We start from the raw sequence: 12,472 nt of genomic DNA on the forward strand, positions 1-12,472 counted from the left end.
CTTCACCCTGTCCTCTGCAACTCTGAGGAACTTTTCTTTTTCTAAAGAAAGAAAAAGGACTGTGGTACTAATGAGTTTGGGCCCAGAGGGATGTTTACAGCTAGAAATTGTCCCATTCTCTCTGGAAATCTGGATGCCTTTATGTATCATCTAAGTGAAACATTGAGATTAGTGGGTGCAGTAGGCACCAGACCAGGAACAGCATTGGTTAGGGCCCGAGCTGTGCCAGCTTCATCTGTTAGAAGTCTGAATTCTCCATTCTCCTTGTCTGTATTCTGTTTTTGGGCTCTGCTTAGTCAAAGGGTCTTGTTCTATCAGGGGTGACTTTGCCAAACTTGAGTTTTTGGCTGTGCTTTTGGTTCCTCCTTCTGGAAGACATGAATCAGATTTTCCAAAACTCTTCCTGTCCTACTCTCATTCGTCCTAGAGTCAGCTTGCTTCCTGTTTTGTAATTCTTAAACAGACTCTCTCTTCTGGGGTGGGGCCAGTGATTTTTATCTCAGAGTGACTTTACCCACTGCAGTAGAGTAAAGCTATCTGTGTGAATGTATCTCAAAGTTTCAGTGGCTTGGAATTATGGAACCTTGTTCATGTAGTAGCCTAGAAGTGAGTGTTCTGGTTGGTGGATGATTTTCTTTCATGGAATGATGCAGGAATCTAGGCTCTTTCATCTGATGCCACCATTCTAGTTGGTGTAAGGAAGAGTATGGAGAGACCGCCTCCTCCCTTTTGACTGTCCCAACTCAGCCTTCACTTTCCACCTGCTAACATTGATGAGTGCCACGACTCACGTGAACATCATCAAGCTGCAAGGATGTCTGGGGAATGAAGTCCTGGATGAGAGGTCATGTCCCAGTGGCTGTATAGTAAGGGAAGGACATGCATTTTTAGATGGCTGTCTCCCCCCCCACACACACACACATACTTTGACTTAATTTCATTTAAGTGAGAAGAAAATGCCACAGATTTGTTTGTCTTCGCTACCAGAAGGGTTATTGCTGGGGCTTGTCTCCAGCTCAACTAATCCACTGCTCTTGGTTGCCTGCCTGCCAGCCTTCCTTTTCCCCTCCCTTGCTTCCTTTTCCCTCCCTCCCTTCCTTGCCTTCATTCATTGATAGAGACAGCAAGGACTTGAGAGGAAAGGGGGAGATCAAGAGTGAGACAAAGTGAAACACCCACAGCACTGATTTTATCATTAGTAAAACTTTCCCTCTGTAGGTGGGGACCAGGGACTTGAACCCTGGTCCTTGTGCATGGTAACTCTATTGGATGTGTCACCAGCCAACCCTGTCACAGATTTGTTGGAAAAAGTCTAACTTCTAGAGCTTCTTGTGAATATACCTTTTCTCACTTGGTGTTATTTTTGTTGAAGACCTAGTCCATCTGCAGCCCTGAGCCAATCAGATGGTTTATTGGAGGGAGGGTTGAGGAGGGAGGCACCAGCCCCATTAACTTCAGTTTTGTGTCCCAGAGCTCAGCCAATGACCTTACATGCCCTGTTATATCCCTTTTTTTGAAAAATTATCTTTATTTATTGGATAGAGACAGCCAGACATTGAGAGGATATAGGGAGAGAAAGAGAGGGAGAGAGAAAGAGAGTCACTTGCAGTGCTGCTTTACCACTTACAAAGCTTTTCCCCTGCAGGTGGGGACTGGGAGTTCAAACCCAGGTCTTTGAGCATTGTAACATGTGTGCTCAACCAGGTGCACCCCTCCTCTCACCCTCCCTCCATTATCACTATGCCTATCACTCTTAATGCCTAGCTCTGGCCATAGCACACCTCCTCTTATGCGTTTAGTCTCTTTAGAACTTGCTGGATAAAGTTCAACCTTTTCTGTGTGATATCTGAGGACCTTGACCATTGTCTTCTACTGTCTACCTTTTTGGGAATCTCTGATGCCAGCCACTTGAAATTTCTGTCCCAATAATTGGATTAATCAGCTTGTTGCATCCTCACAGGTCTATTGCTGTTAGGCCTACTCACTCACACCTTTTCCCCTCTCTTGAGTTGCTTTTTTGCTTCTTAACTATGTATGGTGGCCCAAGCCAAGTCCTGGTGGATTGAAGGCTCTGGAATATATCTATTTCCGAGCAGCCTTGAAATGACAGCAGATAAAATGTCGCAGTTAGCATAGTTTACGTAGCTGTTAATTAGGGCTAATGTTTCACAGGCTTGTCTTATTTTGCTTACTAGGAGAAAAATACTTCCGTAAGTTTCCTATAGGATCTGTCTACTCCATTGTCTGCCACAAAGTATTGAGCTTCACACTTTATCAAAAACCTGCCATGTGCTGATTACTGTGTGCACACTCAACCCTCCAAGGTGGGATCTTTATTCTGGATTTATAGGTGAGGAAGTTGAGCCCAGAGTTTGTGCAGCTGCTAAGTATAGGAGTCAGGTGTGAACATAGGTTTGCTACATTCCTGGATGTAGGGGTGTCTGTTATGTGGGTGATGAAGGTGGAACTCCATGTGGGCACAGCTTATGTTCTTGATTTACTTTGCATTTTTATCTAGCTGCGTGCATGGTCACAGTTTAAGAATGAAAGTGGCAGGTTGTATTGTTATGTGGGAAACTGGGGAATGTTATGTATGTACAAACTATTGTACTTACTGTTGAATGTAAAACATTAATTCCCCAATAAAAAAAAATCAGAGTCAAAAAAAAAAAAAAGAATGAAAATGGCAAGCGTGTAGGCTTTTGAAAGTCTCCCCTGAGAGATCAAGTCTGCATCTGAGAGCAGTGGTGTCTTAGTGCAATAACCAATTTCTTTGAGCTTCTGTGTTTCTTCCATCTGTAAATGGGGAAGATGAGCCCTTCCGGATACTGTTGGGATTAGAACAAGAGAAAATTGAGAAAAAATTAGGGGAAGTAAATACAGTTCTGGATAACTAGTATGTGTTTAGTAAATTATAATTTCATCTGTTCTTATTAACCAAGTCAGGGCATGGATAAATACCACTGTGGATGGATGGATGATCCTGTGGAATGCAGAGGTGTGGGAGAGCTGAAAGTTGGTGTGTGTGTGTGTGTGTGTGTGTGTGTGTGTGTGTGAGAGAGAGAGAGAGAGAGAGAGAGAGAGAGAGAGAGAGAGAGCCTACCTTGTGGAAGACTGCATTTGAGCTAAACTTTGAGAGATGACTAAGGCTTTTTCCCCCTCTCCCTCTTACTGTATATTATTTTCCTGTTGTAGCCCAACATGTTGGGTGGTCTCTCATGAACACATTTTTTTTTAAAATTTATATTTATTTATTTATTTATTTTCCCTTTTGTTGCCCTTGTTGTTTTTTGTTATTGTAATTATTATTGTTGTTGTTGATGTCGTCATTGTTAGATAGGACAGAGAGAAATGGAGAGAGGAAGGGAAGACAAAGAGGGGGAGAGAAAGATGGACACTTGCAGACCTGCTTCACCGCCTGTGAAGTGACTTCCTGCAGGTGGGGAGCCAGGGACTCAAACTGGGATCCTGATGCTGGTTCTTGTGCTTCACACCACATGCGCTTAACCTGCTGTGCTACTGCCGGAGTGCACAAGGACCTGGATTCAAGCCCCTGGCCCCCACCTGCAGAGGGAATGCTTCAAGAGCCGTGAAGCCGTGCACTGGGTTATCTGTCTCCCTGTCAGTCTTCTCTTTCCTTTTCTAATTCTCTCTGGCTCTACCCCATAAATAAATGAATAAAATATTTTTTTAAAAAGAGAAGTATTTTACACTGCAATGTGAAGAGATCAAGAGGGTGAAATACTTTTGTTAGGTAATCCAGGCAGACCCCTGTGGTGCAGGGGATATCTGTTGTGAACTGTAATAATGAGGAGCTAGTTGTGCCACTAACAGAGGGTTTTCCAGACACCAAGGGGAACAGGGCCAAGGTCCCAAAGCAGGAACAAACATAGGAAGCACGAAGTGCAGACCTACAGGCCAGTGAGGCTGGAGCATCTGAGAGAGGAAGACTTGGGGGGAGAGTTCTGAGAAGACAGCATGGCCAGATGAAACAGCACACTCTCACACACTTTGAAATACTGACTCTTGAGTATGTGTGAAGAATAGATTGTAGGGGCAGCGGTCCAGGTAGATGATAGAGAACTGGATTGAGCTCTGGTTTTAGAGATGGAGAGAAATGGATGGCTTTGGAGAAAAAGTCAACAGTGGTGCTTTTTTGTGCCTTTTTCATCACATGTTAGGACTTTGGTTTATTTTAGATCTTTCACCGCCATCTAACGAGAATGTTGCTGAGCTTTGCCAGTTTCATGGCTGGTGGAAAAAGAGTGGGAGGCCCAAGCTCAGTGCTTGTCTGGCCCGTGTGTAGCCGGGTGGCGTGGAAGTGATAGCTTCGCTCATTGATGTCTTTCTGGCATTTCAACTACTTAGGTCATGTCTAGACATTCTTGCCCCAGACCTCATCTCAGTCTCAGGTCAAATATGTCTACCTGCTGCTAATTCCACTTCCTTTTCTCGACTCTGCTCAAGATGGGCCACTTGAGATAGTCTCCTAGGGGTGGGTGCTCTGTCTCTTCATTCAGACTTGTTCTGATTGGGGTGGGACATTCCTAGGAACTGTGTTCCTGGGACAAAATGTTCAACCAGACCACAATCAGCAGTACCTTTCCTATTAGCTCTTGGTTATACCCTCACTGTGTGAGCACCAAGCTGGGGGGAGGGGGTGGGATACGGAGTTCTGGTGGTGGGAACTGTGTGGAGTTGTACCCCTCTTAGCCTGGGGTTTTTGTCAGTGTTTCCTTTTTATAAATAAAAATTAAAATAAAAAGTATCCTTTCTGTGACTTTCCCATTGTGCACTGGGATTTTAAGCACGTGAGTTATCATGCTTGTTTAGTTTTTTTTTTTTTTTCCTCTCTCTTAGGTGTTATTTAGCATTAAGGAACAAGAGCTTAATAACACTTCTTCCTTTGCATATAAAGAGTGCACTCAGATTTCTGTTAAGTTGTTTTAAATGTAAACTCTGCTTCTTGCAACAGTCCTAGGAGAAGGGTAGGGTCCTAGCCTCTCCCCCATTTTTGATTTATTTATTACTTTCCTTTCATTCAACCATTTCATTCAAATGATTACTGGGTTAATAAATAAATGAGGACTATAATTCACCCAGTCATGTAACAATTCTCTCTTTAAACCTGTTTTCTCATTTTCTACTGGTCTTATGCTGGAAACTGTTACAGTGAGAGATAATATGCTGTATGGGGGTAGCATAGCATAGTAAGATTGCATATCCTTGTCTCCAAAAGGCTAGTTTAAACACTATCATTGCTGCTTAGTGCTTATGTGACTTTGGAGGCAGTTATTTAACTCTGTGCCCCACTGGCTGTTAGCAGAAGCTGCCCATCATGACCCAAACCCTCTGCCTGTTGTTTTCTTCTCCCCTAGCTCCCTCCCTTTCAGAGGTGGGGGATTATCAGCTGGGAAGGACCTGGATTTGGACATGATGTTTTATTTTGCTGAAGCCTCCTGGGTAGCAGGAAGCATTTCCCCTGTTCCCTAACAGGAAGGGCAGGGTCTGCTAGGAGAGGTTGGTGAGGTGGCCTCAGCAGGGGACACAAACAGGAAGCTCAGAAGCAAGCAGATACCTAGAGCAACCTAGAGTCAGAGAATTATTGGTTTTTAAAACAAAAATTCAGCCTTACTTTTCAGAAAAATAACAGATGCCTAAATGTCTGTGGTGAGGAAGGGAGAGGCTACTGGTTTGATTTTTGAGCAAGATCTCAGTGAGCAAAGAGCTGTTTACTTGAGAGAGAGAGAGAGAGAGAGAGAGAGAAGGAGAGGAGAGCACTACTCAGCTCTGGCATGAGAGAGAGGGAGAGGAAGAGGGGAAGGGAGAGGAAGGGAAGGAGAGGAGAGCACTACTCAGCTCTGGCATGTGATGATGATGGGGATTGAACCTGGGAATTCTGGAGCCATAGCGTGCAAGTCTGGTGTGGAACTCCTTTGCTATATCCTAGCCCAGAAAGAGCAGTAAACTGTTTTCTTTTAACTTGCTTTGTTCTCTAGATAAGGAAATAGTGGCTAAAGGGAACAGAAGTCTCTCCACCCCCTCTCCCCCCACTTTTCTTTTTTATCAGAGCACTGCTCAGCTCTGTTACATGGTAGTGTCGGGGATTGAACCCCAGGATCTCTGAGTCTCAGGTACGTAAGTCTGTTGTGTAAACCACTGTGCAGTTTCACCGGCCTAGGGAACAGCTCTTTCAGCCCTTGGTAAGGGTCTTCTTTAGTGTGTGCTAGTCTTCTTTGTTGTTGCTGCTGGCTTTAACATTCTGCTTCTCTTTACAGCTCTGCTACCCTGTTGCTTAAAGACAGGTGCCAAGGGTTCCTCAGTCTTGTGGTGCCTGCTGGCCTAGCTCAGGGCGGAGCATATAGAGACAGTGGACACTTGATTGATACAGGCCAATTTGTCCTTTTCATTTTCCAGAGCGAATACATTGCTCCATGTGACTGTCGGCGAGCCTTCGTCTCAGGATTTGATGGCTCTGCGGGTGAGTTTCTAACTTCCCTCTCCATTCTTTCTGTCTCCCCTCTTCCCCACCTTCCCCAAAAGCCTCAAGTTCCAGCCTGTGACGTATAACAAAAAAGAAAATGCAAACCAGACATTCTGCAGGGCTCCTCCACAGAAACCGAGTTCCCAACATCTAAGGCCAGTTTCCCGTGACTCTTTGCTCTGTGCTTTTGCTCTCAAGTCTTAAAAAGTTTTTGTTCACAGGGCCAGGTGGTCGTGCACCTGGTTAAGCACACACTTTACTATGTGCAAGAACACAGGTTTGAGCCCACACTTCCCACCTGCAGGGCTCATGAGTAGTGAAACAGGTGTGTTCTCTCTCTCTTTCTCTCTCAGAGATTTTGTTTATTTATTAATGAGAAAGATAGGAGGAGAGAAAACCAGACATCACTGTGGTACATATGCTAATGGGGACTGAACTCGAGACTTTATACTTGAGAGTCCAATGCCTTATCCACTGCGCCATCTCCTGACCACATTTCTCTCCCTCTCTATCTCTCCCACCTCTCAATTTCTCTCAGTCCTACCCAATAAATAAAATAAGTTAAATAAATAAATAAATAAGATAAAATAAAGGCTGCCAGGAATGGTGGGCGTATTGTGCTGCAACAATAACCCTAATGGCAACAAAAAGTAAAAGTTTTATTTAAAAACTGCTTTCCTACTGTTTATTAAAATATCACGAACATATAGAAAAGTGTATTGATTGAATAGAATGTGCCTGTGTAGTTTAGCACCCCAAATGAGAAATGGGGTGCTAAGAGGACCCAGATTCCTTGCTAGGACTTGCTTATCCTGAGTCATGCATTGTGAGTGCTTGGATTTGGGTTTTTCTATTCCCACTTTTGGATTAAACAGCAAAGATTCATAGTGAGCTATGGAAAAAAAAAAAAGGCTACGAGCTTTCCCTTAACTTTTTGAAAATCTTGAGTTTTAGGGTGTGGTCCCCCCCCCCACTTCTGGTTTCCTCACAGCTCACTACCATTTTATTTGACTTAAGTGTTTGTGTTCGTTGGCACATCAGGCTTGGTTTTAGCTGGTTCTTCTGCCAAAGGCCCCGAGTTCTGCCAGGTCTGTGGGACTAGGAGTAGGAGCCATAAACTCTGCTGGTGATTGCCCCAAACATTTGACCTATTAGTCTCCCTCAGCAAAGATGAATCAGTTCCTTTGGTGGGTGGGGGTGGGGAGCGCCATTGGGGGACAGATCCCTGTGATAGCTCAGTAGGAACCGTTGCCACTACTGTCTTATTGATTATAAGATATATATATATATCTCCCCACAGTCTTGCACTTACTGGCGTTAACTCATGCTGTTCGAGTTGGGTCTTTATGTGCAGGGAGGAGTGTCCAGGCAGCCTGGGTGGCCTCAGGGTGGTTCTCTTTAGAGCTTGACCTACAACTTGTTCACAATGACATTGTCTTCTCTTTTCTGGAGGCTTTGCTGGAGCCAAAGACACAGCTGTCTGCCCCACCAGAGCATTGTGGGTGCTGGCCCACATGGGAGCAGGTGCCCCTCACTGTAATTGCCTGCCTGCTGCTAGCTTTCTCCTTGCTCTCAGAAACCATTGTCTTTCCTTTGCTCTCCTACCCCAGGCACGGCCATCATCACTGAAGAGCATGCGGCCATGTGGACTGATGGACGCTACTTCCTCCAGGCTGCCAAGCAGATGGACAGCAACTGGACGCTCATGAAGATGGGTGTGTGGAGGCATAGCCAGCTAGCCTGGGTTGGCAGTTCTGGGAAGGGCATCTAGAGCTCCTCAGAGATTTTAGACTGTAATTCTTTTATCTCCAAACCTTATAAGACTCCCTTAACAAATTATCATACCCTACATGGCTTAAGTAACATTTTTGGTTTGTTTGTTTGTTTCCATTGTGGGAACTGGTAGTCTGAGCTGAGGGTGAAAGAGAGAGAGAAACTATCTTTCTGGCTTACAGATGACTGCTGTCTCTGTTCCTTGTATGGATAGACCTCTCTTCACTCTTCTTAGAGGGCTACCAATCCTACTGGGTTAGACCTTAATTACCTTATGATCTTAACTACCTCCTAAGCCCTTTATCTCCAGTCTCCAGATACATTCACATTGAGGATCAAGTCTTCAGCACAGGAGTTTGTGTCCAGTTCATGGCACAAGACAGTGACATGATTATACATACATGGGTGTGATTGTGCTCTCAAGTTTGGAAACCCATTTTAGTAAGGGGAAATGGAGGTACTGAGAGGACAGCTGATTTGCAGGTCACACAGTTCTTTGTGTGGCTGACTCGTGTACTAGGACCCTTTCCACTACTTTTTGCTGCCTCATAATTCAGAGTAAAGGGATAAAGAGAAGGGACAGAAACTAGGATGTTCTCCTCTGAGGATTTCTTGACTGCTCCGGGAAGCTCAGTGTTGAAGAACAGTTGTGGGTCTGGAACTTCCTTGGACAACCATTTCACTGCTAATGCTTCAGTTATCTCATCTGTAAAAGGTGATGAGTAGATACAACCTAAAATGGTGATGAGGAATAGAGGAATAACATGTGGAAGAATAGAGCCTAATGTCACTTATGCAGACTAATTTTTATGTAATTCTTATCATCAAAATAATTTTCAGAAATCTGGTTTTAGTGATTGTACAGAGGTCTTTCCTGAATTTTGAACTAGGGGAGTAGAAGAGGAGGAGGAATAACGAGAGCTATCAGGTCCAAATGAGGAAGAGAGATGAGGCAAGAAAAAACAAAACCTCTCTAAAACATGCTGACATTTCTTGTTTCTTGTAGAAAGTATTGATGAAAGCAAGTTGTCACCAGACTCACAGTTAAGCAACACTAGGTTGAGTTGACACTAAATCCAGCTAGGTAACTGAAGGTGTGTGTGTGTGTGTGTGTGTGTGTGTGTGTGTGTGTGTGTGTATGTTGTATGGGTCATACACTGTCCATATACATGTGTGTATTTCTTAGAATTATAAAAACTACAAAGCTGTGTTTCATTATTGCTTATACACAGATGTAGGCAGGCATTTGAGATTGTAGAGCTTTTGTTATATATGGACACACTAGTGAACTACTTTTGATTATGTGTCTCCATTAATGGTTCTTGCCACCCTCATGACATGTGTATTTGTTATATGCTTCGTATGTGTACCAGTGTCCATCTACATTTCAAATAACGTCTATTGAAGAAAACATTCATATGGAATGAGACTCTCAAGCATGTGTGATTTTACTGCTCAGAGCTGCTTTTGATGTTTGTCAATGCCAGGGCTTTATCAATCTGGGCTGACTTTTTCAGGTGGAGAGAGGGAAGAGACACACCCCCCCCCACACACACACACAGAGGGACAGAGAGATACTATAGAACTGAAGCTTCCTCCAATGTAGTGGGGGTCATGCTTGAATTTGAGTCACATGCATGACAAAGCAAGAGTGCTAGCCAAGTGATCTGTCTTGTTGCATTCATTCATTCATTCATTCATTCAACCAACCTGGGCATGAGAGTCTGTTGCATAAACTGCTATGCTGTTTTCCCAGCCTAGTGTGCTTTTCTTTTAGGTAGGAACACACACACACACACACACACACACACACACACACACACACACACACACACCACCTTTCATATGCTGCTGTGACTCCTGCCTGGGCCATGCTCATGGTAAGGCATACCCCCTACACAGTGAACTATCCCTTCAGTCCTGTATTTTAAATATTTACATGTAAAAAAAAAATCAGTCTTCTTCTCATTATTTCCTTTTTCTTTAAGACAATAATACAAGTAGTTGTTCTGGTACTTTCTGCTTGCCCTCTGTGTGTCATTTATATACTTATGAGATGTGGGCATCTCTCTTTGGGGCCCCAAACTCCAGCTGTAAGATCTCTTAGCATTTTGTGGAGAGAAGGCTGTCTGCTTGCTCCTTGAAGTTGGCATCTGGCAACCCGTGGCTGAGGCCTTCTCCCTTAGCAGCCCTCTCAAGTTTGCCCTGTCCTTCATAGGTCCACCTTCCCTCAGGTGTTTGCTGTGTAGGGAGATTCCATCAGGTTTAGTTGGTTAGTTAGTAGTCTCTGGAGTTCTGCCAGACATCTTGTATACTGGGAGATAACACGATTCATCTTGTGAAAGATATACTAGGGGTATTAAAAAAAAAAAAAAAGACAAAACCAAATGCCACATTTATAAGTGGCCTGTTCAGTGATATATTAAAAAAAAAAAAAAGAATCAAATGACAAAATAACAACTCAGTGCCAGCTCTAGGCTCTTTTCTAGAATTAAGATTTATGAGCTCATTTCTTTATAAACCTTTGAACTTCCCTTCTGTGGTTCTTGGTAGTCAGCAGAGAAAATAGGAACAATAAATACTGTTTTAAAAAGTGTGAACTCTCACTCAGAATACATGCATATCTTATCATATTGGCTTGTCAGAAAATTCACAATGTGTTTTTTTCTTTTTTTTTGCCTCCAGGATTATCGCTGGGGCTCTGTGCCTTGCACTATGAATCCACTGCTCCTGGAGGCTATTTTATCTACTTTGTTTCCCTTGTTGTTGGATAGGACAGAGAAATGGAGCGAGGAGGGGGAAAACAGGGGAAAAGAAAGATAGATACCTGCAGACTTGCTTCATTGCCTGTGAAATGACCTCCCCTGCAGGTGGGGATGGGGCCTTGAACCTGAATCCTTATGCTGGTCTTTGGGCTTTGCACCATGTGCACTTAACCCGCTGCATTAGCCCAGCCCCCTATGACGTGTTTTTCTGTGCAAAAATGTGTAATGACTTTTTCTACAACCTAATATTTAAAAAAAAATCTGAGTTAGAAAAATGAGTGCAATGAATTAAAGACAAATGTAAAACAGAGATAATTTCTTTCTTGGATTTCTTTGGTGTCCAATGAGGAGATGTCCTAGAAGACTCTTAGAAATAGAAAGGGTGTCTAGCTCTTGGGAGTTGGGGAACCCAGGGAGCCAAGTTACAGAAGGCAGTGGTAGGTGGCTGTGTGTCCCATGACTAATATGTGGAAAGGTTTCTTTGCTGTTAGGGCTCCTCAGCTATCTGGTCAGGTACAGCTGTAGCTCAAGGGGACCTTCTCTAACCTTTGCTGCCCCAGATGAGAGGCAGGCATGTGGTGCATGTTCCCCTGACCTAGTGGGATGTGAGGGAGGCTCCCAGACCCTACCTCACCAAAGGATTTCCCATGTCCTCTTTAAGCAGTCCGTACTGGGAAAGTGACAAAAGGCTGATCTTTGTGGCATCATGTACCTGTGTTTCAATGTTCTCAGGATTCCCCTTTTTATAGTTTTTTAAAATTTGGATTGAGACAGAAATGGTGAGGGAAGGGGGAGAGAGGGGGAAAGGAGGTGAGACACCTGCAGCAGTGCTTCAGTGATTGTGCAGCTTTCTCCTTGCAAAGCTTTCCTTCTGAAGGTGGGGACTGGTTGAACACAACTGGGTACGCCACTGCACAGCCCCCAGGGTCCCCCGTTCACCATTGACTTCATGAGAATCTTGCTTGCTTTTTTTTCTGTCTCACCCACTTTTTTGGGCTTTCCTTATTTGTCATCTTACACTGGTCATTTTCTCAGAATTAAGGGTGTTCAGATTTTCCAAGTGCTGCTGATCTGTCTAATAGAACGTGCTCAGTTAGCAAAACTTGTGCTACCATGGTGTTGGTGAGTTCCATCTTCCTGGGTAAGATGTTGGCATTGGGCTTGCTGAGGGTTGCCTCTTACCAGTTCTTCCTTTGTAGGCCTGAAAGACACACCGACTCAGGAAGACTGGTTGGTGAGTGTACTTCCTGAAGGATCCAGGGTTGGTGTGGACCCCTTGATCATTCCTACAGGTGAGTGAACTTGGGTCCTTCCAGCTCAGATGAAAAAGCAGGTGCTAGATGCCCCTCCATTCTCCTTGTTTGCCTGTGGGGTGCTGCTATGATAAAGGTCAAGATGTAGAAGAGTCCTGGCATGGAGGTTGGGGAGGTCCTTGCTGGTGAACGTTCGA

General features: G+C 44.1%; 1 protein-coding gene across 4 annotated transcripts in view; it reads left to right on the top strand.

Moving 5' to 3' along the window:
* Positions 1–12,472, top strand: part of XPNPEP1 (X-prolyl aminopeptidase 1) — a 59,715-nt gene that overhangs the window by 23,407 nt on the left and 23,836 nt on the right. For 3 of the 4 annotated variants that reach the window (XM_016191445.2, XM_007530336.3, XM_060171366.1), the window contains 3 exons: positions 6,418–6,481; positions 8,095–8,199; positions 12,222–12,314. In XM_016191445.2, the coding sequence (XP_016046931.1) occupies positions 6,418–6,481; positions 8,095–8,199; positions 12,222–12,314 (262 nt within the window). Of the gene's footprint in view, positions 1–5,904; positions 6,135–6,417; positions 6,482–8,094; positions 8,200–12,221; positions 12,315–12,472 lie in introns of those variants that run through there. The other variant, XM_060171367.1, reaches the window with a different exon arrangement.

The sequence above is a fragment of the Erinaceus europaeus genome, chromosome 14, assembly GCF_950295315.1.
Source record: "Erinaceus europaeus chromosome 14, mEriEur2.1, whole genome shotgun sequence".
Lineage (NCBI taxonomy): Eukaryota > Metazoa > Chordata > Mammalia > Eulipotyphla > Erinaceidae > Erinaceus > Erinaceus europaeus.